At 39.7% G+C, this 19,704-nt stretch overlaps 1 protein-coding gene across 5 annotated transcripts in view; it reads right to left on the reverse strand.

The window, feature by feature from the left end:
• Nucleotides 1-217: 217 nt before the first annotated feature.
• thsd4 (thrombospondin type 1 domain containing 4) overlaps nt 218-19,704 on the reverse strand; it is a 217,034-nt gene continuing 197,547 nt past the window's right edge. For all 5 annotated transcript variants that reach the window (XM_062963309.1, XM_062963311.1, XM_062963310.1 and 2 more), the window contains 4 exons: nt 13,227-13,400; nt 7,648-7,827; nt 6,381-6,525; nt 218-4,138 (listed from right to left, as the gene is read on the reverse strand). In XM_062963309.1, coding sequence (XP_062819379.1) covers nt 3,996-4,138; nt 6,381-6,525; nt 7,648-7,827; nt 13,227-13,400 — 642 coding nt within the window. In that variant the 3' untranslated portion in view covers nt 218-3,995. The remainder of the gene's footprint in view (nt 4,139-6,380; nt 6,526-7,647; nt 7,828-13,226; nt 13,401-19,704) is intronic.

Below are 19,704 nucleotides of genomic sequence, written 5' to 3' on the forward strand. Positions count from 1 at the left end.
GATCTTGGGACTTGAGGGAAGGTTGTGAAGGAGTCCAGTTGGTTCCCCATCTTCTGCTCATCCTCAAAGATAGTTCCATTAAATAAGTTCTAGACTACAGTGGTCCTTGTTTAACCCAAGTTTCTATATATGTCTTGTTATTTAATCGTTGGTCATCAAGTGGGACCAGCCATGAAGAGGGAACCATTGGAATAGCAGACTTACCACGAAAACGGGATAGGGATGTTCATTAAATGTCTTTATTTTTCTTCTCCCACCATAATAAAAAATAAATTAGTCATAAGCAAAAAATATCGAACTTTTCCCCCCATCAGAGAATATGTATACAAATATGAAAAAGATACTGTACAGTTGTGATTCAGGTGCATTGCTGGCATACATATTCCTGAACTAGTCTATAAGTACTTTTTAACTTATGCATCTTCCATTTTTTTAGGAAAAAAAAGAAGAAAAATCCATTGGTAGAAGTGGATTATTAACCACGAAACAAAGAAACAATTAACTATGGATTTACTGTATGATACTTATATAGAGAAATATGTCGATGCAGTATAAATCTCCAGGCCAAAGGCTGGTTAGTATTGCCAAAAGAACTGGACAGAAATGTAGATGGCATATATAAATAAATACACTTTTAGTCCCTTTTTTTGGTTAAAAAATAACCAGGCACAATACAAAATCTCACATTCTACATAATAGAACTGTTTCGATGCCATTGCTTGTTCCATATAGACATAGTTTAGAATACGTATTTTCCTATAAACATCTTGCTATTTACAAATATAAAAATAAGTTATAATAAAAGTATATCCTTCCTTGTTTGGGTTTGTTTTAGTTACACATAAACTAAGATTTGCAATAAGGGAAGACCGGTGATGATGGGAAGACCCAAGACCGATGATGAACAAATCTCGCATGGGTTAATGGGGAAAGTAGGGAACTATTGATGATTTCTGAACCAAAGTAAGTGGATCAAAATCAGAACCAGAACATAAAACTATAATGTTCCCCTGCCATTTCATGTGAGATTCGGAGCACAGACTTATACAATAAGAACATTGGCACATTTAACCTACAGTTACCAACAGACTCGCCAATGGGTTGGCCAATATCATCTGGAGATGGTCTTCCATCCTAGAGCCTACCAAATTCAAATTTTGTTTCTGAGATCAAATGAGGTCGTATTCATGGTAGCTACTCCCCATCAAGGTATAAGAATCTAGGGGATGTGTCCAGAGCCGTCCTTAGGTAATTTTCTGGAGTAGGCAAATGGAATTTTTGGGGCCCCCCAGAAGGTGGGGCTGCACGGGGTGGGAGGCGGGACCATGCGGGGTGGGAGGCGGAGCCGCACGGGGCAGGAAGGAAGACGTTCCTGGGCGCTTTGCTGAGGAGAAAAGCGGCGCCCGCTTCTCTCTTCAGCAAAGCGCCCAGGAACGTTTGCCTTCTCCGAGGCGTGGCCAGGCTCTGCGGGCTGGGAGGCAGGGCCAGGCCACACAGGCCGCATGGCAGCAAGGCCCAGGCTGTGGCGGGAAGGTGAAGGAGGTGGGTGGTGGTGCCACCCTCCCGGGGACCTCGACAGCGCCCCCGGGACTATGGCGCCACAGGCAAATGCCTAGATTGACTGGCGATTGAACCGCCTCTGGATGTGTCTACTATTTGCAGACTCATCCATTTTGGTCTCCTATCAGAGATGGTTGAGAACATTTGCTAATTCGTGTACTTAGTTGAACTTATGATACACTTCATTGACTCTTCTTCTTCATCCTCTTCTTCCTCCTCCTCTTCTTCCTTCTTCTTCTTTCTTTCACCTCCTACCAGACTTCTGACATCATCACAGCTAAAACGAATATGGCTGTTCTACACAAAGATACTAGATGATGCCCCAAATCAGCCCTGAGATTCTAGATCAATTACTTAATCAAACGGATTTAACTAAGTAGTATCTGGCCTGATCCTCAACCCCTCAGTCTTGGCTTTGTGAAACTTGGGCTGACCACCATGAGTTATGGGAATTTGTTCTCCTCTCAATCAGGGACCAACAAACCGATTTTTCCACCTGGTCCCTTCAGAATTTCAAGAAGGATCTGCGAGAGGGATCCTGCTTCTGATTGTCATACTAGAGATCACTGCACCCCAATCGACAGAGAATGGACACCCATTTTCGCAGTGTCTGCTTTCTGGTAAATCAAGACTGAGAGACTTTTATGGCCCCTATGCTTCCACAACATAGGAATAACGAATACAAATCACTTATACATGCATAATTATAAGTTTTCAGAAAGGCCATTGTGAATTGCAACCATCATTTTCAATTTTTCTACAAACCAAAAACACACATCTTGTTGGGTTGCGTATGTCTCCAAAATTGTCCTTAGCTTAAATATCTCTATTTGAGAAAGATGCATATAGAAATTTGTACGTTAAAGAAAATTGTGTATAGAATGCATATAACGAGGAAAAAATGCTGCTGTAAATAAATATAAATGTTTTTTTTAAAGAAAGGCAAACAGAAGTGGATTAGGACAACATGCATTTCATTCACTATTTTCCCATCTCCTTGAAAAACAGGAAACAAAATTTACTGAACATCAAGCAATCACCAGAGATGGAAAAATGCTTGAGTGGGTGCAATCACACTCTGACATTGCAAATGAAATAGCTGGGCAGTTAAAGTGTGGCTGCCTGCGCTTGTCACATCGCTGAAGATGGGAACGTGGTGACTCTGAAATCACACGATTGTTTACTACAAATCAGTTAAGGAAATAGCAAAAAATGACGTCTTGCAGGACTTTGCGGGCCAACGGGCGAGCAGCGGCTTACGGTAAAAAGCATTCCTCTGTAGAAGAGTCTTAATTAGTGTTGACTTTTAATAAGTCAAAGATAAAAAAGAACAAGCGCATGAGATGTCAGGGAAGGAGCCAAATACCGTGATCAAACGAAGCTCAAGTAATCGCTGGAGAACTGGCAGTACAATCTGAGCTCACCATGCATGGAGCTGATCTAGATTTGTTTTCCATCTTTATTTGCCCTGTATGGGAATGCCCTGAAAATAGGCATTCATGCCCATACATTAAGCATGGTGAGCAGTGGTATGGCTTTTGAATCTCCCTAAATATCCACACGTGTCTTCCCCTATTGATCCCTTTCCCATCTACCATTTTGGTCCAAACTCTTTGTTCTTGTATGAAAGGCTCTGTGCTCTATTTTCCTCCCAATACTTGTCTACCATGGTAGGCACCATCTTAGAATTTAAGATCTATAGATAAAGAATTGTTGTCTGTTCCACCAACGCTCATGGCTCTTTCAAGGCTATAGACCAGTGGTTCCCAAATCTTTGGGTCTCCAGGTGTTTTGGACTTCAACTCCCAGAAATCCCAGCTGTTAGGAACTATGGGAGTTGAAGACCAAAATACCTGGAGGCCCAAAGGTTGGGAACCACTGCTGTAGACCTTTCGAGATCTGGCTCCACATCTGTGGAAAGATCTTCCTTTGGACCTTCAGCTGGAGGAAGATCTCAGACATTTCCATAAAGGGTTGAAGACCTTCCTCTTTGATTCACCATCTCACTATCCTCAGGACTTCCCATTCAATTGCCAAAGGACCGTATCTCCATTTAGTAACTGTTGGAGAGTAGAGAACTTGTTTTGGTATCCAGACGGCAGCACTAGACCCTTCAAAGAGCCCTATTCGGCCAGGTGATTCCCATTCCTGCCCCATGTGAGCTCTTGGCCTGATCCCATATGGGACACTGCCATAAGCTTTCCACGATCCACTTGCAGTGGTTCCTCCAAGGCTCTGCCTTTTCAGTCTACGGTTCCCAAGAGCAAAGAGTTCCTATACAGCATGTGTTAGTGAGAGCAGACTGGTGTGGGGTGTTCACACCATGGAAGTGTGCAGCAACGTGGGAAACTTCTTTTCCAGAAGGTAGGATCTCTTCCAATCTGAGCAATCGCAAGCAATTGGGCAGAAGTTCGGGGCCAGGCCTGGAGCCATTGTTATCTGCGCCCCAGAAACCCCGACTGCCGGTTCGCGACCCTCAAACAGGAGGCACAGCAGGCCGTCTTGTAGTAAGTGTAGACGCAGAGCCGGGCTTGAACGACGACGTTGCAGTTGTAATATTTGTCTTTGCAGTTCTCATCTGGAAAGAAACACAAGGAGAAGGACATCCCTTAAGGCCATTCTTCTAGAGGAGGGGAAACCTGAGCCTTCTGAATCAAGAGTAGGGATGATACGGCTCCTGGGCACCAATTTCGTAGCCTTCCACCAGTTCCATATGGCCCCAGGTCAATTGTTGAAAAATAGGTACCATGCAGGAAGACCCCAAAATATGTTGAAACTTATAGAAAGCTATACCCGGCATACATTTATGGTAAATAAGATATCATTTTCTTCCTCTAAGCTTTCTTATTTCCTTGCTGCATTTGACAAGTGGGCAGGCATGGGTTTGCCATTGTTCAGCTTCTGCCTTGCCAATGTGATTACTTTGCTAGAGCAATCCAGTATTTTCTGCTCCATTAGTTACCATGTTAGATTATGCATCAATAATTTGGAAATACAACTCTTTAAATATATTTTAGTAAAAAGACTAAGCTTTTTTATTTCCCTGCTACATCTGTCAGGTGGGCAGGCATGGGTTCGCCATTGTTCAGCTTCTGCCTTGCCAATCTGATTACTCTGCTTGAGCAATCCAGTATTTTCTCCATTAGTAACCGTATTTGATTATGCACCAATTATTTGAAAATACAGCTCTTTAAGTATATTTTAGTAAGAAGACTAAGCCTTTTATTTCCCTGCTACATCTGTCAGGTGGGCAGGCATGGGTTCGCCGTTGTTCAGCTTCTGCCTTGCCAGTCTGATTACTCTGCTTAAGCAATCCAGTCTTCTCTCCTCCATTAATAACCATGTTTGATTATGCACCAATAATTTGGAAATACAGCTCTTTAAGTATATTTTAGTAAGAATACTAAGCCTTTTATTTCCCTGCTACATCTGTCAGGTGGGCAGGCATGGGTTCGCCATCGTTCAGCTTCTGCCTTGCCAGTCTGATTACTCTGCTTGAGCAATCCAGTATCATCCATTATATTTCCCAACAGAGATTAGACTCTCAGAGGTATCCTAGGGAGAAAACAAAGCTTTCCTCTCCTCTGCTTCTAGACTTTGGGCTTTACTTTACATTCACTGGGCTTCTAGTTTTCATCCGTATTGGTGCCTTTGAAGATGATCTATGGGATTATGGATATTTTACAATACAATATATTATAACTACATTTTAGAAACCTTTTGCTGGTGGGACAGTGAAGGAATGTCTAAATTCCCGGCGACATGTTATCATTCATGATGATGCTTGGTTGCTCCTCGGCATCGTTTAAATAATGCATCCACCCCCAAACCACACAGTTTAAATAATGCATGGGGCCAATCGCTTTTGTTCAAAGACAAGTGCAAATCAATTTGGTTTTCCGCGACTCCCGAACGCGAGGTAGCAGGCGGCTGCGTTTGACTGGCAGGCACTGCAGCCAAGTGTTAATTGCTCCGCAAAACCCAGCTGCTTCAAGTGGATGAAAAATGGCAGGGACAGCGACATTCCTTATGCACGCCAAGTTCCCCGGTTTCGCAAATGTGCCGCCTACCAGCTAAATCCTCAATTTGAAGCCCTGCTCCTGAAATTGTGCTCATTTATGGAGCATCCGACTCTTAGTTCCCTGGCTTTGTTTTCCAACCAATGGGGTGAAGGAGCCTCTTATTTTACCTGTCCTGTATCTCCCATCATTCAGCTCCAGTGGGTGACCTTGCTTACCCATTTCCATTGGCATATGGTGAGTTTGAATGTTGGACATGGCTCAATGTTATGGAACCCTAGGAGTTATAGTTTGGCAAGGTCTACTCTGCCAAAGAGAGCTGTTGCCTCGCCAAACTACAAATCCCAGGATCCCATTGCATTGCGCCAGGAGCCAATCGTCCATATATGGAAGGATGTCGTTGAAGTCCAAAACACCCGGACGGCCCAAGTTTGCCCATGCCTGTTGCTATGAGCCAATCGTCCATATATGGAAGGATGTCATTGAAGTCCAAAACACCCGGACGGCCCAAGTTTGCCCATGCCTGTTGCTATGAACCAATCGTCCATATATGGAAGGATGTCACTGAAGTCCAAAACACCTGGAGGGCCCAAGTTAGCCCATGCCTGTTGCTATGAGCCAATCGTCCATATATGGAAGGATGTCATTGAAGTCCAAAACACCTGGAGGGCCCAAGCTTGCCCATGCCTGGTGTAGACCCACTTGTGGTTTGATTCCTTCGATATGCAGAGTGGATTCAAATTATTTTCCCGCCACTAGATGGAGTCCCATGGTTAGAAACCAATGGTCCTTGCGTCCTACCTATTTCAGGTACACACTCCTGGGTGTTGCATTGTTCCTTTTCGGCTGGCTTGAGCTGCGGGTCACATTGGGTCCCCGGCGTCATGTCGTCGGAGAGGCAACGCACCTCTCGGATACGGAAACCTCCTTCGCAGGATTTCGAGCACTGCAAGGCACAGAATGGGATTTGTTTTAGCAAGTTTGGAAAAACACAACATGCATCTACATCGTAGAAAGAATGCAGTTCGACCCAAGTTTAACGTCCAGGCTCAATGCTATGGATACCATGGACTTGTCATTTTACAAGTCTTTCCTGCCAAAGAGTGATGGAGTCTCACCAAAATATACCTTCCAGGACTCCATATCATTGAGTCATTGCAGTTAAAGGGGTGCCAAACTGCATCAATTCTACAGTACAGAGGCACTCCAAGGTTCTCCAGGTGAAGTATCTGAACCTTCTGCAAGGTCTAGAAACGTAGCTCTGTAATGATGTAGTTCTGTAACAACACTACCAAAAAATTCATTACTGGATGATCAAGCAGAGAGGTTTACATCTACTTATGGGTCATGAACTATTCCTGACCGGCTTCATTACAGTTTGAAATGTCATTGCACCGATTTAGTTCTTCAGATCAAGCCCCGTGGCATTTCGTTGTACTTTAGTCCATCAGAAAATGCATTAAAATGTTTGCCTTCGGGGGGAAAAGCAAAACGTAAAGTGTGTCTGTTCTGAAAAAAGCATTTGGAAAAACACAAAGGAAATCCCACACAAGGAAGCTATGATATATAAGTATTTTCTCCAAAATGCTCAAGTGGTAGACGATTGCAATGTGATCCTTTTTGCTATATCTCAGTGCTATAGAAACTTGGGAGTTGCAGTTTGACACCACTTGAACTGCCTTGGAGCAATGCTATGTATGTGTAGGAGTTGGAATTTGGTGAGGCACCAACACTGTTTGGAAGAAGAAGTTCAAGACCGTGTCAAAGTACAACTCCAAGGATTCCTTAGCATTGAGCCACAGCACTTCGAGAGGGATCAGTCTAGATTCATTCGACAATTTAGACACATAGTTCCCAAACTTATTTGGCCTACCGCCCCCTTTCCATAAAAAAAATTACTCAGCGTCCTGGAAATTATTTTTTTAAAAAATTTAATAGCAAGTAAACAGAAAGATATATGTACCTGTGGCCATCACCGCCCCCCTGGATTGCTGCAGCGCCCACCAGGGGGCAGTAATGCCCACTTTGGGAATCACTGATAAAGGAAGAGAAACGGGAGGCGACTTACGGTGCTCCATTCGGTGCTGAACCATTTGGCCCCGCAAGGTTTGAGGTAGCAGGTCTGCTGGCCGGGTGGTCTTTCCAGGAAGGAACATTCGTAGGGATCCAGCAACTCAAAGCTGTTCTCCGTCTTCCGGACGCAGAGCACTTCTCTCTGCTGGGTGCCGCTACCACACTCCATCGAACACTGAAAGCAGAGATAACGGTCAGGTATGGACGGAGTTAGTCTATAGAGCTTTGGAAATAGTCCGGTTTGCACATATGCATTTGCGTTATGTGTAGAGAGGAAGCCAACACGCTGTTATGGTTTGTAGATAGGACTAGGGGTGAATATACACTTGCACTAACGTCATGAGTCCCCAGGGGCGGGATTTATTATTATTATTATTATTATTATTATTATTATTATTATTACATGTATTATTTTACTCTATTATTATTAAAAGGATACATAAGCACATTTACATTGAAGAAGATGATAATCATGATTGGATCAGAGTTGGAGAGTCTTATCTTAAATTTGAGCTTGATGTAAATATTCAAAAACATTTAACCTACTGATGCCTCAATTAATGTAATTTTATTGGTATCTATTTTTATTTCTGAAATTTACCACTCTTGCTTGTATTTGAGTCAATGTTCCCAGTTTTTTTGTGGTAAAATTAGGTGCCTCGGCTTATATTCAGGTCGGCTTATACTCGAGTATATACGGTATGTTTTTATTTCAATGTATTTTTATCTTCTGATGAAATGTATTAAGTATGTATTTTATTCTGTTTTATTGTAATTATCCGGGCTTGGCCCCATGTTAGCCGCCTGAGTCCCTTCGGGGAGATGGAGGCGGGATACAACAATAAAGTTGTTGTTGTTGTTATTTTATTATTAATATATTATTATTATTATTATTATTATTATTATTATTATTATTATTATTTTGCAGTATTATTTTATTATGACACAGCAAACAAGATAGATATGCTGGATTTCGTATCACAAAATCACAAGTCGAACACTTCCCAAGTATCTAGGACTGTGTGATGTATTTTCGGATGATGCGTGCAGATCCCAGTAGGGTGGCCTTTTGCAGTTGGCAGATCGTAATTTTGTCAATGTCTGTTGTTTCCAAATGCCGGCTGAGATCTTTTGGCACGGCACCCAGTGTGCCCATCACCACCGGGACCACCTGTACTTGTTTCTGCCAGAGTCTTTGCAGTTCAATCTTGAGGTATTATTATTATTATTATTATTATTATTATTATTATTATTATTACGGTATTATTATTATTATTATATTTTTGAGCTCGACTCTTGACTAAGAGATGAATCAGATAGCGGATTTGGTCTATATTGACTGAACACATGTTGGTTTGGCCTCGAATCTTTGCTCCAGATTCGGTTACTCCTCAGACCCCAGCAGATCAAAAGCACGGCTCCAAAAAGATGAAAACCGGCTGAAACAAACTCGGTTGGAGTTTGCATTTTTGGGAAACCTCCAAAGCTTGAGGTGAGAGTCTATAGTTTCCAAAAAAAAAAAGTCCTCACTCCATGTGATATTTGGTAAAATTCACTCCGGGATCCGTTTCACTTCGATTTCATCTCAAAAAGGTTAAACACACAAACACAATATGTTGGTTCTACGTCTTTCCAAAGGGTATGACCTCCAAAAGTTTGTTTTGAGAGTGTTATTTTTTCAAATGTAGGGGACACTATTTATATTTTGGGCAGAATTTTTGCAATATCCTGGCTAGGTAAACACTGGTCCTTGGCCAGGTTCGTGGGACAATATCAACACACGCTTTGCCTCGGATTTCCTAAAGTATACAAACACTGACCTGCATATGAAATAATGAAAGTTTTGTATTGTTCCCAAACCTACTTGTTGAAGCGGTTTCAAGCTGCATTCATTCCGCAGTGTAGATGCATCCTTTGTGCACGGCACACACGGATCATTGCAGCTCACAGCGAAGAATTAAAAGCATTATGGTTTTTATAAAATGTCGGTGGGAGCATATTCCTGAAGAATTTATGACTTCAGAGAAATAAATTAGAAGCCTGAAGCAATATGGTAGATTTATGGATAAACTCTGTGTGGGTAACCCAGGAGTTCAAGGCATAATTCCTGTTAACAGCATTGTAAATTGCTGGCTCTGGAGAAGTTTAACTCTTGGGAGGCTGGTTGGTTAGCAAAACAAAAACAGAGAAACTTGTCCACTGTTTGCAACCCAACCTTGCAATGCATATACCGTATATACTCGAATATAAGCCAACCTGAATATAAGCCGAGGCACCTAATTTTACTACAAAAAAACCTGGGAAATCATTGACTCCAGTATAAGCCGAGGGTGGGAAATTTCAGAAATAAAAATAGATACCAAAAAATTACATTAATTGAGGCATTGGTAAGTTAAATGTTTTTGAATATTTACATCAAGCTCTAATTTAAAATAACTCTGATCAAATCATTATTCTCATCTTCTTCAATGTAAACGTGCTTATGTATCCTTTTAATAATAATAGAGTAAAATCATACATGTAATAATAATAATAATAATAATAATAATAATAATAAATACAGGAAAATAATACATGTAGTAATAAATAGAGTGGAATAATACATGTAATAATAATAATAAGATCAGAGTGAAATAATAAAATCACAGTAGAGTCTCGCTTATCCAACGTAAATAAATAACGTCTAATAAATAAATAAATAAATAAATAAATGAGCCGGCAGAACGTTGGATAAGCGAATATGTTGGATAATAAGGAGAGATTAAGGAAAAGCCTATTAAACATCAAATTAGGTCGTGATTTTACAAATTAAGCACCAAAACATCATGTTATACAACAAATTTGACAGAAAAAGTAGTTCAATACACAGTAATGCTATGTAGTAATTACTGTATTTATGAATTTAGCACCAAAATATCATGATATATTGAAAACATTGACTATAAAAATGCATTGGATAATCCAGAACGTTTGATAAGCAAGTGTTGGATAAGTAAGACTCTACTGTATTATTATTAATAATAATAATAATAATAATAATAATAATAATAATAGAGTAAAATGAATGTAATAGTAGCAACAATAATAGAGTACGATAATAAATGTAATATAATAGAGTAAAATAATAAATGTAATAATACCAATAATAATAGAGATAAATAATAAATGTACCATATATTCTCGAGTATAAGCTGACCCAAATATAAGCCAACCAGGACCCTCACCCGAGTATAAGCTTTTTTTAGTCCTAAAAAAGGGTCTGAAAAACTAGGCTTATACTCAAGTATATACAGTATATATATATTCATATTCCTGGTGGGAAATTCTATATCTTCTAAAAAGCCAAGTTGGCGTCGATAAGAGCCTTGCAATTTTAATTTTAAGTATTTGCGGGCGAAGAGAGTTTCTATTGGGAGCTGCTGATCTTTTATCATTTTGGTGGCCGCAGAAGAGGGGAAAAAAAGGCTGCCTTTCATTATGATTTCATACCTTGGATTTCTGCAAAATTTTTGCCTGACAGTTTGATTGCCTGGAACCCTTTCTGTTTACATAGTTTGTCAATAATCTAATTTAGGCCTCTTTCCTGACAATATGTTTTGAGAGACAGAAGGGGAAAGAGAGAGAAAGGAGAGGAGGGTTAGGAAAGTTCCCCAAGTTTAATTCCCGAAGAAGTTACCATACGCCCAGTTGGTTCATAGGCATGATCAGGAGGATGAAAATAATGAATTTTTCATTCATCCAAACCAGGATTTTAAGCAAACTCTTACAAAAAATAATCATAATTCCCTTTGCATGGTTTCGATAGCATGAGATTTGAAAGTACAACTCTGATACATGATTGCATTGATGTCAGCTTTTTCCAATTAAGCAACTTTTAATATGCTTAGAACGTTATGGCATATATATATATATATATATATATATATATATATATATATATATAAAACTAGCTGTGCCCTGCCATGTGTTGCTGTGGCTTATAATCTGTATTTTATAGGCAGTGTGGAAGAGGCCTAACTGAACCCTGGCTGGGGGTTGCTAGGAGACCAGGTGGACGGAGCCTACCCTTCTGACTGGCAGCAAGGAGAAAAAACAGCTCTTCCTCTTCCTCTAATTTAGACTTTATTTTTCTAGGGGTTTTTTTTGTTTTTGTTTGAAAGACATATTTTAGATGACTGTGTCTTTTGTGGCCAAATTTGGTGTGATTTGGTTCAGTGGTTTTGTTGTTTACTCCATAATAAAACACACTATATATATATATATATATATATATATATATATATATATATATATATATATACACACACACACACACACACACACACACACACACACACACACACACTGTTGTACATTTTTATTGCTTTATGTCTAAATAATTCTCGATAAGCTGCCCAGAGATCTTTCAATAAATGGCAGGCTCAAAATACTGTATATATATATACACACACACACACGTATGTATTTATGTATGTATGTTTGTTTGTTTGTTTGTTTGTTTGCTCTACAAAGATTCCCACATGGCTTGATGGGGCTGGACCAAACTTAGTACAAAGACCCTTCATTGTCCAACATAATATACTGTGAAGGTTTCAGCAAAAATAGCCACCCCTTTCAGGCCCAGAACCTCAAATATGAGCCTCACGGTGCAGCTCACAGATGCAACTACAAGAGAGCACTGTATAGATAGCTAATTTACGACACCATAAAAATCATCCAGCCACCGTTGGAATGAGGAAGTTGCCGTCGCAGTGGATGATGAAGCAGTTGCTCCCCCTGTGGCTGGAATCAAGCATCCCCTCAGGAAGCCGGAGAAGGTTTTAATTGCCTCTGTGTCTGTCTCTGTCTCTGTTCTATGTTTATCTGGCATCGAATGTTTGCCCTATATGTACATAATGTGATCCGCCCTGAGTCCCCTTCGGGGTGAGAAAGAAGGGCGGAATATAAATACTGCAAATAAATAAATAAATAAAAAATAGATATAGGAAAGCTAACTCAGAGGGAGAGATCACAAATGGAAGAAGGCTACAGCTATAGGAATGAGACGCTGTAATAATAATAATCATCATCATCATCTCCCAGATGATCAGAGTGTTGCCATGCATTGAGACATTGTGAGGTAGACCTTCTCAGAGCTGGAGAAAGGAGAAAGCAGGTGGGAAGTGGTCCCTCTGATACACTAGTCCAGTGGTTTCAACCTGGGGTCCCCAGATGTTTTTGGCCTTCAACTCCCAAAAATCTTAACTACTGGTAAACTGGCTGCGGTTTCGGGGAGTTGTCGGTCAAAAACATCTGGGGACCCCAGGTTGAGAACCACTGGACTAGTCAATAATAAAGAAAGCTTGGTTTGAGTGTTGGGTCAAATTTTGCGAAATCTGAAGCCAAAACTGCCTTGAGAAAGTCACACACAGAACAAGGCAATGGCAAACACATTTGTCCCATGAAAAGTTTTGTATAGGTTTGCCCTCAGGAACAACCAAGGCTTTTTTGAGGTTCTCATCTCCAAGTAATAGCTGAAATCCTCCTAAATTGGAGTTGTGAATGCAACGCTTGTGTCCAACACCTGATACATACCTGGCTCCAGCTCCCAGCAAACCATTCCACTTTCCCCAAACACGGGCCATTGTCGCACGGGGTTGTGTCCGGCGGCCGGTTGTGTCCGCAGCCTTCGAGCGGCAAACTGCTGATGTGGTTCGTCATGCAGATGACAGAACGTGTCCGGACGCCGGTGCCGCATTCGGCTGAGCACTGTTACGGAAAGAGAAAACCAAGTACATCATCAACCCTGTGGCCACTTTGAAGGAAGGCAGGATTTTTCTGGTCAAAAGTCTCTTTAGTTGCCCATCCCAAGCTATACTGATATTGTTATTATTGTCATTGACTTTATTCAACCCATATGTGGGTTGAGAACAAGGATGGACATTTCTCCTAGTAGGATGGACATTTCTCCTAGTAGGATGGACATTTCTCCTAGAAGTGAAAGCTCAACTTTTCCTGAGGAAGGAAGAGAAAGCAACAACCTGGTCACCATTGTGCACCATCCATGGTCCTTTGAACCTCAAGCTCTTTTAGTTCTTTATGGGTCAGAAGTTCTGAGAACAATGTTGTCCACCTCACAGAAGAAATCCTGGAAGCGCAGTTGTGTTTTTCTTGGGGTAGGGGCATGAATCAGAAAGGTCTTAGTGATGTTTGGCTCCGTTCTCATAATTGCTTCATATTTGTGACTTGAAGAGCTCTGACGTGAGTCTGGCTCACCATACACTCTATGCGCCATCGCCCACAAATGCGTCCCAGACCCAGAGGGAGGCATGTACGTGGTTGCCTTCTGAAAGAAGAAGAAAACCAAGGACGACTTGCCAAGGACGTCTTGGACGTTGGAGAGGGGAGAACTGGGCCGGTTTCCACATTGATCTTGCTGTGCACAGTCGGAAGCAAAGGCTGGATCTCTGACGGCTTTTCAAAACATGTTCCCAACACTCTCAACAGTGTTTCACAAGGTTTTATGCAACCGCAAGTTGCTTCAAAGAAGCTCACAAAAGCAGGCACGGTGCCTTTGGGCACAACAAACATACTATGATCCTCTATTCAAGCCTGGGCTGTGGCGCAGGCTGGTGAGCAGTCAGCTACAGGCAGCTGCAACAAATCACTCTGACCAAGAGGTCATGAGTTCGAGGCCAGCTCGGAGCCTGCGTTTGCCTCTGTCTTTGTTCTATGTTAAGGCATTGAATGTTTGCCTTATATGTGTAATGTAAATATTGTAAATAAATAAATAAATATTCAAGGCTGAGATGCAATGCTCCAGAGTGTGGGATTGCAAGACCCATCACCTCTCACCACTACTGAAAGCATAGGGGACTCTGATAACATATTGAGGACCATCTCTTCTCCCCAGGCAAGAGACGAATCTTTCCAATGCTAATCAGAGTGATTAACTGCAACATTCACACAACATTCCAACTGACAAGAGTTCTTCTCTCACCCTGGACTTCCCACAGATATATATTTTTTTCCTTCCTTGCCTAGTTTCTCCATGCCTCACAACCTCTGAGGATGCCTGCCATAGATGTGGGCGAAACGTCAGGAGAGAATGCTTCTGGAACATGGCCAGACAGCCCGGAAAACATACAACAAGCCTTCGACAACCCATCTCTTCTCCTTCTCTGCATTGCCTTTTCTCCCGCTTCCTTTCACCGCTCTGAAAGAAGAGCCGGGTAGGAACAGAAAGCTGCATTTGATTTGGGAAACGGTGGGGTTATTAAAAGCGAAGGGGGGAAAAAACCAGAGGTGCTGGCTGCCGAAAGCGGCGCTCATAATTGAATTTAAACAGTTACAAGCGTTTATATTATATTTCGCATCGGGGCGAAAGCCACAAAAAAAGCATTTGTTGCGTGGCCCAAGACATGTGCCAGATCTGGCGTTTCGCAACTCTGTGCGAGTGTGTATCATTTCATTAGTGGAGACGCAAGTGCGGCAGGAAAAATATTATGGAACATTCCTGGGGGATGAATGGAGTATTATTTCATTTCGGTCTGACGGTGGGAGGCAATGAAGTTGAGCTTTCAGATACTTCGGTGTTCGACTCCCACCAAAACCACACAGTCTAGTCAATGGCAAAGGATTGTGGGAGCTGTAGTCCAACACGTCTCCATCCCTTTGATGGACAGGGAACCAAGTCTAGGTCTGAATTGAGCCCAAAGTAAAACCTATCTAGGAGATCACAGACAGACAATGGAAAAATAGCTGTGCTTTTGAGTAGACAAGTCCGTTATAACCTGTTCCATATCTACACTGAAACTTGCCCTGCTTACTTTTTAGTTTGATTCCCGTTCAGATTTATCTTCCCTACCTGTTGTAGCTACCGTGTTTCCCCGAAAATAAGACAGTGTCTTATATTAATTTTTGCTCCCAAAGATGCTCTAGGTCTTATTTTCAGGGGATGTCTTATTTTTCCATGAAGAAGAAATCACATTTATTGTTGAACAAAAAAATGAACATTTATTGCATTGAATTGCATTGGTGGTTGTTTGATATTATTACTGTTGTATAAACCTTTGTTTTAACTTCTGTTTTATCATCTTCTTGTGTTTTAAACTGTGTATATTGTTAATGTATTTGCGCTGTTACTTTTGTAACATTGTGAGCCGCCCCGAGTCCCCATGGGGAGATGGTGGCGGGGTATAAATAAAGTATTATTATTATTATTATTATTATTATTATTATTATTATTATTATTATTATATACTGTACAGTAGTTATCATAAACTAGCATAACCAGACTAACTGTGAATCCTATCAAGAATTCCTTGTTACTACCATTATTTTCACGTACAATATTCTATGGTATGTACATTTACCAATCCTGCATGCTCTGGTGTTCTGTTTGGTGGGCATGCTTCCAAACAAAAACTTTTCTAGGTCTTAATTTTGGGGGAGGCCTTATATTTAGCAATTCAGCAAAACCTCTACTAGGTCTTATTTTCTGGGGATGTCTTATTTTCAGGGAAACAGGGTATTTGATGTATGGCCGATTTGTAAGAGACACTCCCTAAATCAGTTTTGATTATCGCCCAAATGTTATCCTATATTGGACCTTTAATGCCTGGATGATTGTTTAACATTTTAACTACGTCGATTTTAACTATGACTCATTTAAATTGTTTTCAAATTGTGTGGTCTGATGTCTAAATTGTTATTTTATGATTTTATATGATTATATTGGGCTTGTTTCCCGTGTGAGCCGCCCCGAGTCCCTAGCTGGGGAGACGGAGGCGGCATACCAAAATAAATTTACTATTATTATAAATCCTGATTTGGTTTGTTTTTGCATTATTGTTATTATTGTTGCTGCTGCCGCAGTAAGTTTTTGGTGAGGGCCACACAAGTGTTTTGGAATGGCTTCCGACTTGCAAAACTTCCGATTTTCTTACAATTTCCGACTTATCTGATTTATTGCACAACTCTAACGACTTCCTTTGATTCAGACACAATACCCCTCAATTTCTAGGACTCTCACTGTGACTCGAAATAGCAAGCTGGGATTCAAAGCATGGAGATTTTTTCCTGTGGAAGACTGACGTTCCATGGTCTAAAATATTAAAAGTTTATTTATTTACTAGCTGTGCCCGGCCACGCATTGCTGTGGCTTGTTTGGTGGTGTCTGTATTTTATAGGCAGTGTTAGGCCTAAGTGAGGCCTAACTCTGCCTGTCCCCTGGGCTGAGTGGGTTGCTAGGAGACCAAGTGGGCGGAGCTTAGCCTTCTAACTGGCAGCAATTGGATAAAAACAATTATTCCTCTCCCTCTAATTAGGACTTTATTTTTCTTTTTGTTGTATCAACCTAGAGGCATGGATGAGGGATTGTGCTGTCAATTTTCGAGGTTGTGGGGTGTTTAGTTTTGTTGTATTGTAGGTCGCCAGGATTCCATCACTTTTTTTTATATATAGATTATTTATTTCCATCATATCTATCCCGCCTTTCTCACCCAAAGGGACTCAGGGCGGCTTACAAAACTGGCAGAATTCAATGCCAATACACAACAATACAAAAGAATAAAACATAAGCAATTAAATACAGATTTAAAATAATACAAAATAGCCCTCGAATACATTTCGCCCCAAAACTGACATGGATCATGTTTCCTGTGATCCCCTATCCCATTCTGTCTCCCAGAGAAGAAAAATCCTGGCACAAATACATTATTGCAGGTCCTTGGTCTTGCAAATAATACTATCTGAGGTCAAGGTCCTGTGCTTTTGGAAATCTGAAGGCTCTCCCCCTCCGCAAAAAAAAAAAAGCAAGACCTGGAAACCAGATTGTTGGGTGACATTCTCCAGAAATGCAACTGCGTTCTGTTTTAAATGGCTTCATGCAAGCCGACCATTCAGATTGGGTTTCAAATTAAATTCCAAATAAGAAGATACAGGCTTGGCTCGCCCTACGCAGGGAGATTTCACTATAGATTTACAGCTTGCAAAGAAACCGAAATGAGAACCAGCCACATCAGACATTTTGGAAGCTTTCTTCAAATCCAAGCACCAAATATAAAAGCGGAAGAAGGGCTGAAAAACACACCTGACATAGTTGCAAATGTTGGAAAATACTAATATTAAGAATCAGTAAATGCTTAGTGTTTGCTTCTCTGTTGTTTGTCTTCAAAGTAGGTTCTTGTTGCCACTTTCAGACCTTAACTCTTGCCCAATTTGCACGGACAGAGACACAAACACTTGTGCATTCAGTGCTAGCATAAAATTCTAAAAAAGTGGAACTATTCAGAATCCACGACACATCTTTAGGGCCTGCAACAAAAAAAATACTGTATATACTCGAGTATAAGCCTAGTTTTTCAGCCCTTTTTTTAAGACTGAAGAAGCCCCCCTCGGCTTATACTCGGGTGAGGGTCCTGGTTGGCTTATATTTGGATCAGCTTATACTCAAGAATATATGGTACATTTATTATTTTTCTCTATTATTATTGGTATTATTACATTTATTATTTTTCTCTATTATTGTTGCTACTATTACATTTATTCTACTCTATTTTTATTATTATAATTAATACATTTATTATTTCACTCTGATCATTATTATTATATTTATTATTTTACTCTATTTATTACTACATGTATTATTTTACTCTATTATTATTAAAATGATACATAAGCACATTTACATTGAAGATGAGAATAATGATTTAATCATAGCTAGACAGTCTTATCTTAAATTAGAGCTTGATGTAAATATTCAAAAACATTTAAACTACTGATGCCTCAATTAATGTAATTTTATTGGTACAGTAGAGTCTCACTTATCCAACATTCGCTTATCCAATATTCTAGATTATCCAACGCATTTTTGTAGTCAATGTTTTCAATACATCGTGATATTTTGGTGCTAAATTCGTAAATACAGTAATTACTAAATAGCATTACTGTGTATTGAACCACTTTTTCTGTCAAATTTGTTGTATAACATGACGTTTTGGTGCTTAATTTGTAAAATCATAATCTAATTTGATGTTTAATACGCTTTTCCTTAATCTCTCCTTATTATCCAACATATTATCCAACATTCTGCCAGCCCGTTTACGTTGGATACGTGAGACTCTACTGTATTACATTTATTATTTTTCTCTATTATTGTTGCTACTATTACATTTATTTTACTCTATTATTATTATTATTATTATTATTATTATTATTATTATTATTATTATTATTACATTTATTATTTCACTCTGATCGTATTATTATATTTATTATTTTACTCTATTTATTACTACATGTATCATTTTCCTGTATTATTATTTATTATTATTATTATTACATATATTATTTCACTCTGATCGTATTATTATTATATTTATTTTACTCTATTTATTACTGCATGTATTATTTTCCTGTAATAATATTTATTTATTTATTTATTTATTTATTTATTACATGCATTTATACCCCGCCCTTCTCCTCGAGGGGACTCAGAGCGGCTTATTATTATTATTACATTTTATTATTAATAATATTATTATTTTATTTTATTTATTTTATTATTATTAATATTATTATTATTACATGTATTATTTTACTCTATTATTATTAAAAGGATACATAAGCACATTTACATTGAAGAAGATGAGAAGAATGATTTAATCAGAGTTGGACAGTCTTATCTTAAATTAAAGCTTGATGTAAATATTCAAAAACATTTAACCTCCTGATGCCTCAATTAATGTAATTTTATTGGTATCTATTTTTATTTCTGAAATTTACCACTCTCGGCTTATACTGGAATCAATGTTTTTCCAGTTTTTTTGTGCTTTGGCTTATATTCGGGTCGGCTTATACTTGAGTATATACGGTACGCTATTTCCTGGTGTTAAAACAAAAATGAAGTCATACTTATAAAAAACAACCCAGTGCATTTGGAAAGAGAAAGCGAGAGAAAGAAAACCAACCCCGCAGCTAATCTGGATATTCAAGTGGGTGGATTTACACCAGCGTTGGACCGAATCCAGAAATCTCCAGTGAGTTTATTTATACTCCACTGTCTTGGGGG

This window comes from Anolis carolinensis, unplaced genomic scaffold (genome assembly GCF_035594765.1).
Source record: "Anolis carolinensis isolate JA03-04 unplaced genomic scaffold, rAnoCar3.1.pri scaffold_11, whole genome shotgun sequence".
NCBI classification, from domain to species: Eukaryota; Metazoa; Chordata; class Lepidosauria; order Squamata; family Dactyloidae; genus Anolis; species Anolis carolinensis.